The sequence below is a fragment of the Grampus griseus genome, assembly GCF_964374135.1.
Source record: "Grampus griseus genome assembly, chromosome: 12".
Taxonomy (NCBI): domain Eukaryota; kingdom Metazoa; phylum Chordata; class Mammalia; order Artiodactyla; family Delphinidae; genus Grampus; species Grampus griseus.
In genome coordinates, this window is record NC_139006.1 from 88,421,517 (window position 1) to 88,434,080 (window position 12,564).

Below are 12,564 nucleotides of genomic sequence, written 5' to 3' on the forward strand. Positions count from 1 at the left end.
GTCGGGTCTGGCTGATTCCCCAGTTACTGTAATGATAGTCACCCCTGCCTACAAAGAACTCGGAGCACACATTTGACGTGGCTACAAAGGGACTTGATTGACCTGTGGTACGGATTTGTCACTGGCTGCACGGGGACAGGAAGACGTGGAGGACCCCAGCCTAGCGCAGGCAAGGTGGGCTTTCCCACTCCATACTTGTGTCTGCCCCTCACGGTATTCCAGGCAGAAGCTGCCGTCAGCTCTGGTTCTGACAGTTACGGGAAAAGGACGTGAGGGCACGTGGCGCTTTCCCTCGGGCACACCTCGGCCTCAGCCCAGAAACTCGTGAGCCTGCCCTGCAGGCTCCATCCTCGCCGGTGGCCTCGCAGGGCTCCAGAGAGTGGGGCGCCTCCCGTGAGGACCCCCGCCTGCCTCCTGGGCAGATGCTGAGTCCTCCTCCGAGCTGCCTGGGAAGGAGGTCGGCTGTGAGCCGCTGGCATCCTTGATGTGGAACTCGAGCCGCTGTCCCTGGGTCCTCGATGAGAAGCGGCAGCTTGGGGGGTCTCTGCAACAAGTTTCCGCGACCTAAACAACTGACTGCGTTTGAGGAAAGTAGGATCTTCCTCCTCAGCATTACCTCCTCAGGTTTCCCCAACCTCCTGCCGGGTCGGCGAGCCTGCAAAGCCCTCGGGGCAGCCTCTCCTCTGCGCAGAGCCAGCCTCGCAGCGTTGGAAGTGCCTGTCGTCCTCGCGCCCCCGGGTCCGCCCCCCACCCCCACCGCCATGAGCTCCAGCATCACGTGTCTAGCACCAGCCGATGTTACTGACATTTGCTGCATGAAACGCCGACCCCGAGGCGTCAGCAACACAGCTGAGCCCGGAGCGCCTTCGCCCTCAAATCCTGCGGTGACTGGGCGGGCACGCTGGCTCTCTCCCCACGGCCCCTTCTATTTGGTTTCCTCCCCCTCCCAAATCCCAGGGTCAGTGAGGCATCCGGGCTGCATGCCGAACACCCCTCGGGCGCCCCCCGCTTTACGGTTCGTGAGTCGCCCTGGTGGTAGGTTTGCCTGGCAGTGGTTAGAGCAGCAAATCCTTAACAACAACGAAAGGTCTTGATGTTGGCCGTTGACGCAGCGGTTCTCGGGCTTTAGTGCGCTACACCTGCTCACTGACATGCACAGAACCGGATGTCAATTGTTTTAATTGAAATGATAACGTCCATTTTAATGTGTACAATTCAGTGTTTCTAGTATTTTAACCCTCACCACTACCTAATGCCAGAGCATCCTCATGACCACAAAAAGAAACCCCGTCACCATTAGTCGGTCACTCCCCCGCCCCAGCCCCCAGCCCCCGGCAACCACTAACCTGCCTTCTGTCTGCAGATCTGCCTGCTCTGGACAGCTCCTTTCTGTCGGGCCTCTTCCACTTACACCACGTTTTCAACATCCATCCGTGCTGTGTCCTGTGTCCGCACGTCATTCCTTTTTGTGGTTGATGGTGTCCTGGTATGTAGATGGAGCACGTTTACTCATCCATTGGTCAGCGGACGGACCGTTGTGTTGTTCCCACATTTTGGCTGCTGTGAATGTTCACGTACACGTTTTTGCGTGAACCTAGGCTTTCATTTCTCTTGGAGTAACACTGCTGGATCCCATGGTAAGTCTATGTTTAACTTTTTGAGGAACTTCCCAGCTGTTCTCCACAGCAGCTGCACTATTTCACATTCCCGCCAGCAGCGGACGGGGGTCCTGAGTTCTCCACGCCCTTGCCGACACTCCTTTTTCCATGTGTTTGGTCGCAGCCGAGCTAATGGACGTAAAGTGGTACCAAGTCATTTTGATTGGCGTTTTCCTGATGACCGATCACACTGAGCATCTTTTCAAGTGTCTATTAGCCATTTTTGTATCTTTTCTGGAGAAGTCCTTCAAATCCTTTGCCCACGTTTTAATTGGGTTGTTTGTCTTTTTGTTTTTGAGTTGTAGGAGCTCTTTATATATTCTGGACACTAGACCCTTATCAGATATATGATTTGTAAATTTTTTCTCATCCCATGAGCTATCATTTCATTTTCTTGATAAGGTCCTTTAATGCACAAAAGAGTTTAAGTATGACAAAGCCCAGTTTATTTATTTTTCTTTTGTTGCTTATGCTTCTGTTGTAGTTCAGAAACCATTGCCTACTCCAAGGCCATGAAGATTTACTCCTGTGTTCTTCTAATCAGATTCTTCCGCTCCCCAGGGTTTGTTGTAATTGCTGTTGTTTGTTTGACTTTTCTGGACGAATTAGGCAAAGTCTGTATGTTTTTGTCTTGTGTGGCCACTGATATCTCTGTCCCATTAGCTTAATGGTCAGCAAGTGACTGGACAGAGATTCTCACATGCCTGGAACAAAAACAAACCAGTCTTTGCAGACAGGCCCTGTGTGTCAGGGCACCCTCAACACCCAGCAGGCCTGTCCCTTGCCTCCCCCTTTCGCCTCCTGCTTGTGCAGAGCTGCAGGTCCGCTGGGGGCGGGGCGGGGGGAGAGTGTAGGGCCTTCTCAGGTCTCTCCCGAGCGCGCACATGGCCCCAGGCGCGTGAGCAGCATTCTAGATTTCCAGCAGTGTGTTGGAGCATTTCCAAAGCGTCTCACTCCCCAGCCTCTTCTCCCAAGCTTTCTGGTTAGTCTATTTTTTGCCTCAACAATAATATTCATCCATTGCCTCAGCAAACATTTTCGTGTAAGTGATTTCCACAAACTGCCCGGGGGGCCACTTCAGCCCTGGGAGAGTCCCGAGTGAGGGGAGGTACAGGCAAGCCTTCTGACGGGCCTTTCGCGGGAGCCACCAGAAGGGTCCAAATAGTTATGGTTCCTCCTGAATCGGGTCCACTCCTCTTCCAGTACCAGTCCTGGTACCAGGAACGCAGGCTGTCATCTTCAAGGCGAATGCTGAACTGGGAAGCAGGTTAAATAAAATGCTAAGAGCTCACTTTTCTTCTTTGCGGTACGCGGGCCTCTCGCTGTTGTGGCCTCTCCCGCTGCGGAGCACAGGCTCTGGACGCGCAGGCTCAGCGGCCATGGCTCATGGGCCCAGCCGCTCCGTGGCATGTGGGATCCTCCTGGACCGGGGCACGAACCCGCGTCCCCCGCATCAGCAGGCGGACTCTCAACCACTGCGCCACCAGGGAAGCCCTCAGCTGTTTTTACTCAAGTGTTCCCCTGGCTGCTGCTACCCTTTGGTTACTGTCCAGAGTTCCAAAAAAAGTTGATTCTGATGGTTTTTGCCGGTTTTCTCATTGCTTTAATGGGGGGATATTTGGGGGTCCTTACTGTGCAGTTTTCCAGTCCCTCAGAATTTTAAGTGTAGAGCCAGGAATATACATTTTTTTGCAGGTTCTTTTGATAATTTTGGTGCTGTTGGCCCTCAGTCTACACTTTGAGAACCAAACTGGAACTGTCCCTCCCCTGCAGATTACTGCCTAGCCAATGTCTAAAATATACTCCCTGGTAAATGGGACCTTTGGAGTTTATGTCCCCGGATTGGTATTTGCCTGTTTTCTCTGTTCTGTCACTGTTGCCACGGTGCAGAGAAGTGCGTGGTGCCCCGTTGTGTTAACACGTCAAGGGGGGGCCATCCCCCCTTGAGCAGGATTTGGAGGAACAGAACCGCCCTCCAGCGGCGTGGAAAAGACCCCACGGGAGTCTCTGCAAAGGACACAGTCATCAGTGTTACTTATGGACCCTTTTTGATGTGGTTCCTGAGTCAGGGACCCTGTTTCCAAACAGATACATAGACGTTAAGGGGTGACCCAGCTCTGGGCAGAGGAAGGAATGCCGGGTGCAATTGTGGGTAAATACGCCACAAAACTTTCAATGTCCACATTCAGGGCAAAAATGATTCTGTCCCAGTAACATATTTCGCGACGCGTCCTTTCAACAAGTGCCGAGCAAACCAACACATTTAGGAATTCTGGCTGCGGTCTGCGCACAAGCTACGATGAGATGCTCGTTAAGAAGAAGATGATCTCTTTTGTGAGGTTCTTGAACCCTGGTCAAAGAATAAAACAAGTAATCATTCCTGTGAGAAACTCACCTGGAATCTTACCTCTGCCCAGCATTCTTAAGAAGGCATCCGACAACGAATGCCGAAGCGTACGTGCCCACCAGCTAGTGTGGGTGACCCACGTTCAAAATATTGTAAAGGGGACCCGGGCTAGCAATCCCCACACTACAGAGATAGTTCCCTCCCTTATGTTTGCAGCTGTGAGCTTCATTAAGCTTTGAGGCCACAGCCCCCTTGAGAATCTGAGGATCCTCTATTAGAAACACGTGTACACAGGCAAGTTTGCATCTAATTTTAGGAGGCTCAGAGATCCCTGAAGGATTCCCATGAACCTCTGGCTTAGAGAATCAAGGCAACCGAAGCACCGTGAGTTTCTCTGCATCAGCGCCTCCCAAACCCAGCTGTGCAGCAGAATTATCTGGAAGCTTTTAAAAAGCAAGACAAACCTGTTTTTATTAGGGACGTTTGTAAACGTACGTAAAAGCAGAGAGAAAGTATAATGGCCCCAGCGTTCCCATCACCGGGCTCCAGCAGCAGGTGAAGCGTTTTGTCTGCACCCCACCTTGAGAAAGATGTGCTTAACGAAGACCCAGACCTCATTTCACGTGAATACCTCACTGTGGGCCCCTAAGGGGCCGAAACGCCCTGTTTTTCAGGAGTGCAGTACTAGTCTCATGCCTTCAAGAAGGCTTTAAAACCATAGGTAGTGCTGGGATTTTCTTATTTACTCTTACGTGTCTTTTTATAGCTGGTTCCCTCTAATCCGAATCCGAACAACGTCCACAGGCTGCTCCGGCAGCTTGGCTGACGCTTCTGAAGGATCAGCACATCCGTAGCAGCCCCCTCCCCCGGCCCCACTTGTTAACCAGTCGGAAACCCCCCAGGTCTGGCCTTGCCATCATCTCCTGAGGCAGCATCTCCAGGGCGGCCCGCCCTCCTCCCTCGTGCTGCCCCGCGTTGGCCGCGTCCCTAGTCTCCAGGCAAGAAATTAAGGCGGGTCCCTTGTAAGCGGGGCCTGCTGGAAAGCTGAGGGGCGGGCTCCTGGGACTACCTGCAGGCGTCAGGGATGCAGCAGAGAAGAACCGAGCGGCTGGGCCGATGGAGCCCTTGGTTTGGTTCGCTCCCCAAGCCCCAAGGTCATGCGTGGGCGGGGGTGTCCCAGAGCTCCCGGCCGGTCTACGGCCTAACGCGCGCTCCCTTCCTTCGCAGGCCCAGCCTCCGGACCCTGGTGTGGCGCATGGGGCCATGGCCCTGCTCCCCGGGCCCGCGGAGCCCCCGGGCCCCGAGCCCCCGGTTGGCGGCGGCGGCGGCGGCGGCAGCGGCAGCGGCAGCGGCGGCGTTGGCGGGGCCCGCGCCCGGCACGTCATCATCAACGTGGGAGGCTGCAGGGTGCGCCTGGCCTGGGCCGCGCTGGCCCGCTGTCCCCTGGCGCGCCTCGAGCGCCTCCGCGCCTGCCGCGGCCACGACGAGCTGCTGCGCGTGTGCGACGACTACGACGTGAGCCGCGACGAGTTCTTCTTCGACCGCAGTCCGTGCGCCTTCCGCGCCATCGTGGCGCTGCTGCGCGCCGGGAAGCTGCGGCTGCTGCGCGGCGCGTGCGCCCTGGCCTTCCGCGACGAGCTGGCCTACTGGGGCATCGACGAGGCGCGCCTGGAGCGCTGCTGCCTGCGCCGCCTGCGCCGCCGCGAGGAGGAGGCCGCCGAGGCGCGCGCGGGGCCGGCGGAGCGCGGGGGCCCCGGCAGCCCGGCCTGCGCCCCTGGGTCCGGCGGCGGGCGGCTGGCGCGCGGCCGGCGGCGCCTGCGCGACGTGCTGGACGACCCGCGCTCGGGCCCGGCCGGCAAGCTCTTCGCCTGCGTGTCCGTGGCCTTCGTGGCCGTCACGGCGGTCGGCCTCTGCCTCAGCACCATGCCCGACATCCGCGCCGAGGAGGAGAGGGTGAGCGCGGGGCCGGGATGACGGGGCCGGGCAGGGCTGGGGGCGGCTGGGCCGGAACTGGGGAGGGGCGGCGGCAGCTGGGCCGTGGGGCGCCCGCTGGGTGGTGGTCTTAGGCACCGCGACCCCGTTGGTCGCTGAAACTGCAGGCCCTGGGCCTCCCTGCACCCGCCCAGGGCAGGTTTGCTGGGAGTGAGCCCCCGGCGCGGCTGCCCCATCAGGCCGCCCACTGCGCTGCCAGCAGAGGCTCCAAATTCCAGCCGATTTCAAGAACTCGGCGAGGCTGCCGGGCCAGCGGGCCTTCTCGCTGAACCGCTCTGACGGCCAGGCCTTGAGGCTTGGACAGCTTGGAGTTAAAACACACAGTCTAGAGAGTGCTGTGCTCTAAACTCAAGTCCCGTCGTCCTGGACCACAGGGACAGGACCTCTGAATTCTTCCAGGCGCCCAGCTCTGGCACACCCAGGGCCGGCTTTGTGGAGGTGCTGGGGCTCGTTTCTGAGCAGACAGTAGACTTCCTGCCCCCTCTGTTGTCCCGTGAGGCAGCGGGCAGAAGTGTCATCCTGGGATCAGGATGTCACCCAGAGCTCAGCAGCGTTTGTGCGATGTGCACACTGCGGAATGTCTCGGAAACACTCGGGGAAGGCCTGAGTGGGTGTCGTCCGGGTCGGGCTTAGACGAGAGGAGGTGCTGCAGTATTTGAAGGATGTGGCTTCGTGTTGCCCTCAAAGCATTGCCTGTGTTTTCTCACGGGGTGGCAGGGGCGTCCTGCCTTAACCTCCCCAGCTCCAGCTTCCAGGGGTGGCAGAGGCTCGGACTTGAACCCCACAGCCCCAGGCAGAGCAGGGCAGAGCTCATGTCAGCCTCTCAGTGAGAGCCCCTCCGCAGTCCGGGGTGGAGCCCGAGCTCCCTGCCGTCAGCTCATTATTCAGAGACACGGAGCTCTGTTCTCCTGGAACATTAGCTGTGAGCCGTCTTGACCACGAGCCTGGTGATCCTGACTGCAGATTAGATTTAAATGTAAATTTTAGGAAATTGGTTTGGCTTCTCCTTCATCGTGTGGGTGTCTGACTCCTGAGCTGTCATTTCCAGTTGTCTTAACCAGACCCCAGCTGGGGATTCTGCTTGGAAAGACACTTGACGTGTTTGGACTTCCTCAGTAGCAGTAACTCCATACAGTCCGAGGAGGGAAATCACTTACACAGGGATCAGGGAACAGAAGTTAGGGCTGTGCCAACCAATGACAGCGTCACCAGAGGTTGAGCTGACCCTGAGAATCCTCTAGGCGTCATCTGGTCCCCACGTCACCTGCCATTCACGTCCGTCACCCACCTCTTCCCCATTTCCAGAAACACTGCTTCACACCACCCAGGTGCTGTCTCACCACATCAGTCGTCAGATTAGGAAGTAAGGACCCCAGTGTTGGTGAGCACGTGGTGAGTGTGGCCATGTGCTCGTGAGGGGTGCTTACGAAGCCCTGGCCCACTGCACACAGTAGGTGCTGTCACTGCCACAGGAAGGAAGAAGTTTTATGTTTCATCAACTGTGTGTGTGTGGTAAAAAAACCCATAAAATTCACCGTCTTAGCCATTTTTATGTGCAGTTCAGTGGCGTTAAGTACATTCACAGTGCTGTGCAACCATCACCACCCTCTGTCCCTAGAAATCTTTCATCTTCCCAAACTGAAGCTTTGTCCCCATTAAACACTAACTCCCCAGCCCCTGGAACCCAGCCTGTACCTTCTGCCTCTGTGAATGCAGCTCCTTCAGGGACTCATTTAAGTGGAATCTCACAGGCAGCATCTTTCTGTGACTGTCTTGTTTCACTGAGCACAGTGTCCTCTGGGTTCACCCGTGATGCAGCAGGTGTCAGACCCCTTCCTGTTTAGGGGCTGAGTACCTCTCCCGTGTATGTATCACCTCACCTTGTTCATCCGTCATCCGCCCGTGGACACTTGGGTCGCTTCCTCCCTTTGCTGTTGGGAATAACGCTGCTGTGGATGTGGCACAAACATCTGGTGAGTCCCTGCCCTCGGTTCTTTGGGGTTTATCCCAGGAGTGCACTAGCTGGATTCTGTGTTTACTTTTGCGGGGAGCCTCCCTGCTGTCCCCTGCAGCTGCACCCTTGATGGTCCGACCATGGAAGTTTCCAGGCACGAGGCATCAGGGATGGAAGGCATGGAATCCTTCATTATTTTCTTGTTTGTTGGGGTTTTTCCAGTAGAAATTTTTATTTTATTTTATTTACTTATTTATTGGCTGTATTGGGTCTTTGTTGCTACACATGGACTTTCTGTAGTTGCCGCGAGCAGGGGCTACTCTTCATTGCAGTGCGCAGGCTTCTCATTGCGGTGGCTTCTCTTGTAGTGCAGCACGGGCTCTAGAGCGCAAGCTCAGTAGTTGTGGCGCACGGGCTTAGTTGCTCCGCGGCATGTGGGATCTTCCCGGACCAGGGATCGAACCTGTGTCTCCTGCATTGGCAGGCGGATTCTTAACCAGTGCGCCACCAGGGAAGCCCTCCAGTAGAATTTAGCTTGAAAGGCACAAGGCTGAAGCATTATCTCTGTGTGATCTCTGATTTTAATTAAGTGGCTAAAGAACCCCTTTGTGACATTTCAGGTCTTCTCTTGAAGGCTGCAGAAAGCATCCTCTGAGAGGCACAGCACCGACAGCTCCGTGGGCCTGAGGTCCTCATCCTCCATCAGTGACAAGCAGGGACGCTTCCCCAACGCGCCCACATTCTAGTTAGCACTCCAGTTAAATGCACCCAATTCCCTCCTGAAAAACGACCTTGGGGGAGCAGGGAGTGTCATGAAGAATCAGGGGTGAGCTGGTGCGGCTCCCTTTTCATCAGTCTGTCTGGTGACATCTCTTGTCATCTCTGGCAGCATTGGCATCGGTGGTTATTTTTGTGTGTAGGTGCAGAAAAGCATCAAGGGAGAAAAAAGATTATTATCCTCCATTATTCAGGGACTCAGAGGAAAGTTGATTCCTGCTGCCGATCCCTGAAATACCCCTTGAGTGGCCAGGCCCCCGCCTGGGCTGGAAGGAGGCCCCCACTGTACAGAAATCCCGGCCCCCGGCTCCAGTGTGGCCGGGACGCGGCCTTTGGGCACAGGGACCAGCTCCCTTTGCCTTCTTGTCTTGGCCCCAGGACAGACTCTGCAGCCAGACATCCAGGTCCCCTCTGGCTGGTGACGTGGCCTGAGCCCCAGGGTGGCTGGCAGAGCTGCGCAAAGTCCCTGTGCCCTGAGGCCGCGCAGGCACCGTGTGCTCGTGGGTGGGCTCCCTGCGGTCCGCCCTCCCCTGGAATCCAGGCTCTTGCTGTCCAGCGCTGCCCCTGTGTCTCCTCAGTGCCCTGGTAGTCCCTGTGCCCGGTGGTGGCTCTGTCCAGAATTTGCTCTCACGCGCTGTAACTGAGTGAGAGCTAGGTCTCCGCTTTTCACGGTTTATAGGAAGAAGGATGGTAAGAGCATACCTGCGGGACGAATCTTGAGGACGTTTTGCCGAATGAAACAAGCCAACTGACCGTTCAGTAGGACAAATCCCGTCTGATTCCACTCACATGAGGCACTTAGAGCCATCAGATCCGTGGAGTCGGAGTGTGGACGGGCCGGGTGGGGGCCGCAGTGATCCGCAGGGCGCAGCCCGTCCCAAGTCAAAGCAGCTGGGGCTCCAGTGCGTCCGACCGACTCAGGAGGCCCCGAGGACCCCCCCCTCACGCTTAGCGAGAGCAGGGCAGCCCCGGGCCGAGCAGACCCGGCATGGCTGCAGCAGGAAAGGCCACAGGGCCCACAGCCACACCGGGACTCCTTGCTGCCTCTTGCGTCCCCGTCGAGGTGCGGGGGGGGCCCCGGGCAGAGCCGCCCCTCCGACTCCATGGCGTTCGGTGTCCAGGTCAGCGCGCGGGTGGGGGCCGGGTCCCCAGGAGCGTCTGTGGGGCAGCCCAGGGCTGGGCTCGGCCTCGGGGTGGGACCCGCGGGACCCTCACGGCCCGTCCTCTGGCTCCTGCCGTTCTGAAGGTGACACGGTGAGCAGTTAGGCCTGCTCCTTGTTCGCGGTGGGGCCTTGACGGCTACGGCTCCACCGTGGACCGCGTGTGTCCCCTGCTGCCGTGAAATAAACCACCACGACTGCCTCATGAAACAGCACGACTCGCCCTTGAGGTCCCGGTGGGACCCGGGCCTCACGTCCAGGGCTGGTTCCTGCGGAGGCTCCGGGGGGCCTGTCCCCTTCCCTCATCCCTCGGCCCCTCCTCTGTCCTCCCAGCACGTCGCCTGGTTCTCCTCTCCCACCACCGTCCCCTCCTCGTGATGGGCTGGAAGGACCCTGTGACGACACTGGCCCCGTAAGCAGGATGCTCCCGGCTCCGGCCTCGCCATCATCCCACCCTCCATAGTCCCTTCTGCCATCAGAGGCGACACAGCCGTGGGCCCGAGGACCAGGATGTGGACGTCTTCCAGGCATTATGTGGCCGACCACCGTCATGAAAACACTCGAGGGTGAGACTCCTGCTGCGTGTCCCCAGGTCCCTGCCCCGGTCGGGGCCACGCTGGCGCTGCCCAGGGAGCTGTCTCCCTCCTGCACTGAGGTCTCAGCCAGGAGCCCCTTCCAGCGCTCAGCTCTGCCCTCATGGACGCCTGTCCTCACCCTTCCGTGTCGTGTTCATAACCTCAGGCCCAGCAGACGTAAGGATCCCGCCCGTCTGAGGGCTTCAGAGGGTTCGAAACCCCAGGTGACATCGGAGTTGTCCATGCAGAATCTCCAGGCCCGGACGCTGGTTTTGCCTTGGAGATGAAGACAGGTGTTTGCAGGGCGAGAAGCTGGCCAGCGGGAGAAAAGGAGACCGCCACCCGGAAGCCCCATGGAACGCACACCAGCCCTGAGTTATCTTAGCACAGCGTTCGCGGTGTGTCGGCAACAGCTCTTAGGAGCGTTGCTGTGGCGTCTCGGGCGTTCACCGGGTCAGGAGCACAAAGAAGGACCGGTGTCCCCCCCAGACTTCTGGGGCTGTGGCTGCTCTTGCCTCCGCCTGTAGGACCCAGGGGCAGGGGCTGGGGGCGTGCACGCGAGACCCGCTCTGTCCTGCCCCGGGAGGGCCCCGCGGAGTGGGCTCAGTCCCCAGTGTCTGGTCCACGGTGGGACCATCCATGCAGGAAGGACAGGCTCCCTGGCACCCAGCGGGTCTCGTGACCAGGCCTCAGGGCTGTCTGCTCAACAGTCCCTCCTTGTCTGCAGAGATGAGATTAGTAACACCAAACCCCGAAACACCGTGGCCACAGAAAGTTACCGTGCCTCCTCTGACCCCAAGAGTGCATTCTGAGCTAACACACTGCCTGGTTCCTGGGAGAAACGATCACAGCGGTCAGCACCCCGAGATGCCCCCCGTCTCATTACCGGGCTGGACAGTCTCCCCTTGGCACGCGAGCAGAAGTTTTAATGCCAGGCTCAGAGGGAGAGGGAGGGGTCTGTGCCCCCCGACCCGGTGAGGTGAGGCGGGGGGCCAGTGCTGGAGGGACGCCCCCCAGCTCCTGCAGACGGCGAGGCAGCCCCAGCTCCAGGGCTGACCCCAGACCCCACCTACAAGTCGCTGTGGGAGCCCCAAGCCAGACAGGAGGCGAGGCCCCTGACCCGCTGCCTCAGGGGGCTCCAGTGGGCCTCTGGCCTCACTCCTAGGGTACTGGGGGCTCTGTGAAGGAGACAGAGCGTTTCTCCAGCCCTCCCCACCCCACCCCCCACTGGGCACCACGCAGGCCCAGGGCCTGGGCACCAGGCCATGCCAGAGCCCACGATTGCTGCAGGATAATCCAACCTCCTGAGGCTGTGTCGGGCGTGGTTAGGTGACCACGGGGCCAGGTCGTCCCATCGGGGCCCTCCCCGTGCTGGAAGCCACCCCGTGGCGCCAGCCCAGCCATCAGATGCTGAGGACAGGCCTTTGGAACCGCTGGGAGGATGGGACAGGAGCCTTTGTTTCAGCAAACAGCTCGCAGATTCCTTCATGCGGTGGCGGCCGTCGTTGCCTGGAGACAGTGCAGAGCTTGGCGGCGTCGGGACGGGCTGCGAACCGGCCTGGGGGGAACAGCGCGTCCTCACGCAGGCTGCGCTCAGAGCCAGCACTTCCTTTCCACGGAGGCTGGTGTTTGGCTTGCGAGTCGATTTTTTCCTTTAAGCTCATATGATTAAATCAAGACCCACATAATTAGTTATGGATTTCATGACTGGGACTTCAAGTATTGAATTCACTAAGACATTTGGCAACAGCTTCGGAAGCTGGTGACAGAGCTTCTGCTGCGTGTGGGCACAGACACACACGTCGAGTTTGCCAGCCTGGAGCTGGGGTGAGAGCTTTGCTGCTTCCGACCTGTGTCAGTCAGGGTTCCCGGGAGAAACAAACGGAACCAGCGCAGCGGGCTGTCTCTCCTTGGTTCTCCCCTGTGGGACCCCTGGCCCACCGTGATGTGTGGAAGCACGGCACCGTCTGGTCACAGGCTCACAGCTGGAGGGATTTTGCCTCCGATGATTCGGCCTGGAGTCCCCCACCACCCACCCCCGGCCTGCCTCGGATGATGTCAGGCCTTAAACTCTGAAGTGATTTAGACTTTGGGGGCTGTT

At 58.3% G+C, this 12,564-nt stretch overlaps 1 protein-coding gene across 1 annotated transcript in view; it reads left to right on the forward strand.

Moving 5' to 3' along the window:
- KCNG2 (potassium voltage-gated channel modifier subfamily G member 2) overlaps window positions 1-12,564 on the forward strand; it is a gene marked incomplete at both ends in the record, with an annotated part of 78,667 nt that overhangs the window by 41,067 nt on the left and 25,036 nt on the right. Inside the window, one exon of the mRNA XM_082667138.1 lies at window positions 5,233-5,958. Within this exon, the coding sequence (XP_082523264.1) occupies window positions 5,233-5,958 (726 nt within the window). The remainder of the gene's footprint in view (window positions 1-5,232; window positions 5,959-12,564) is intronic.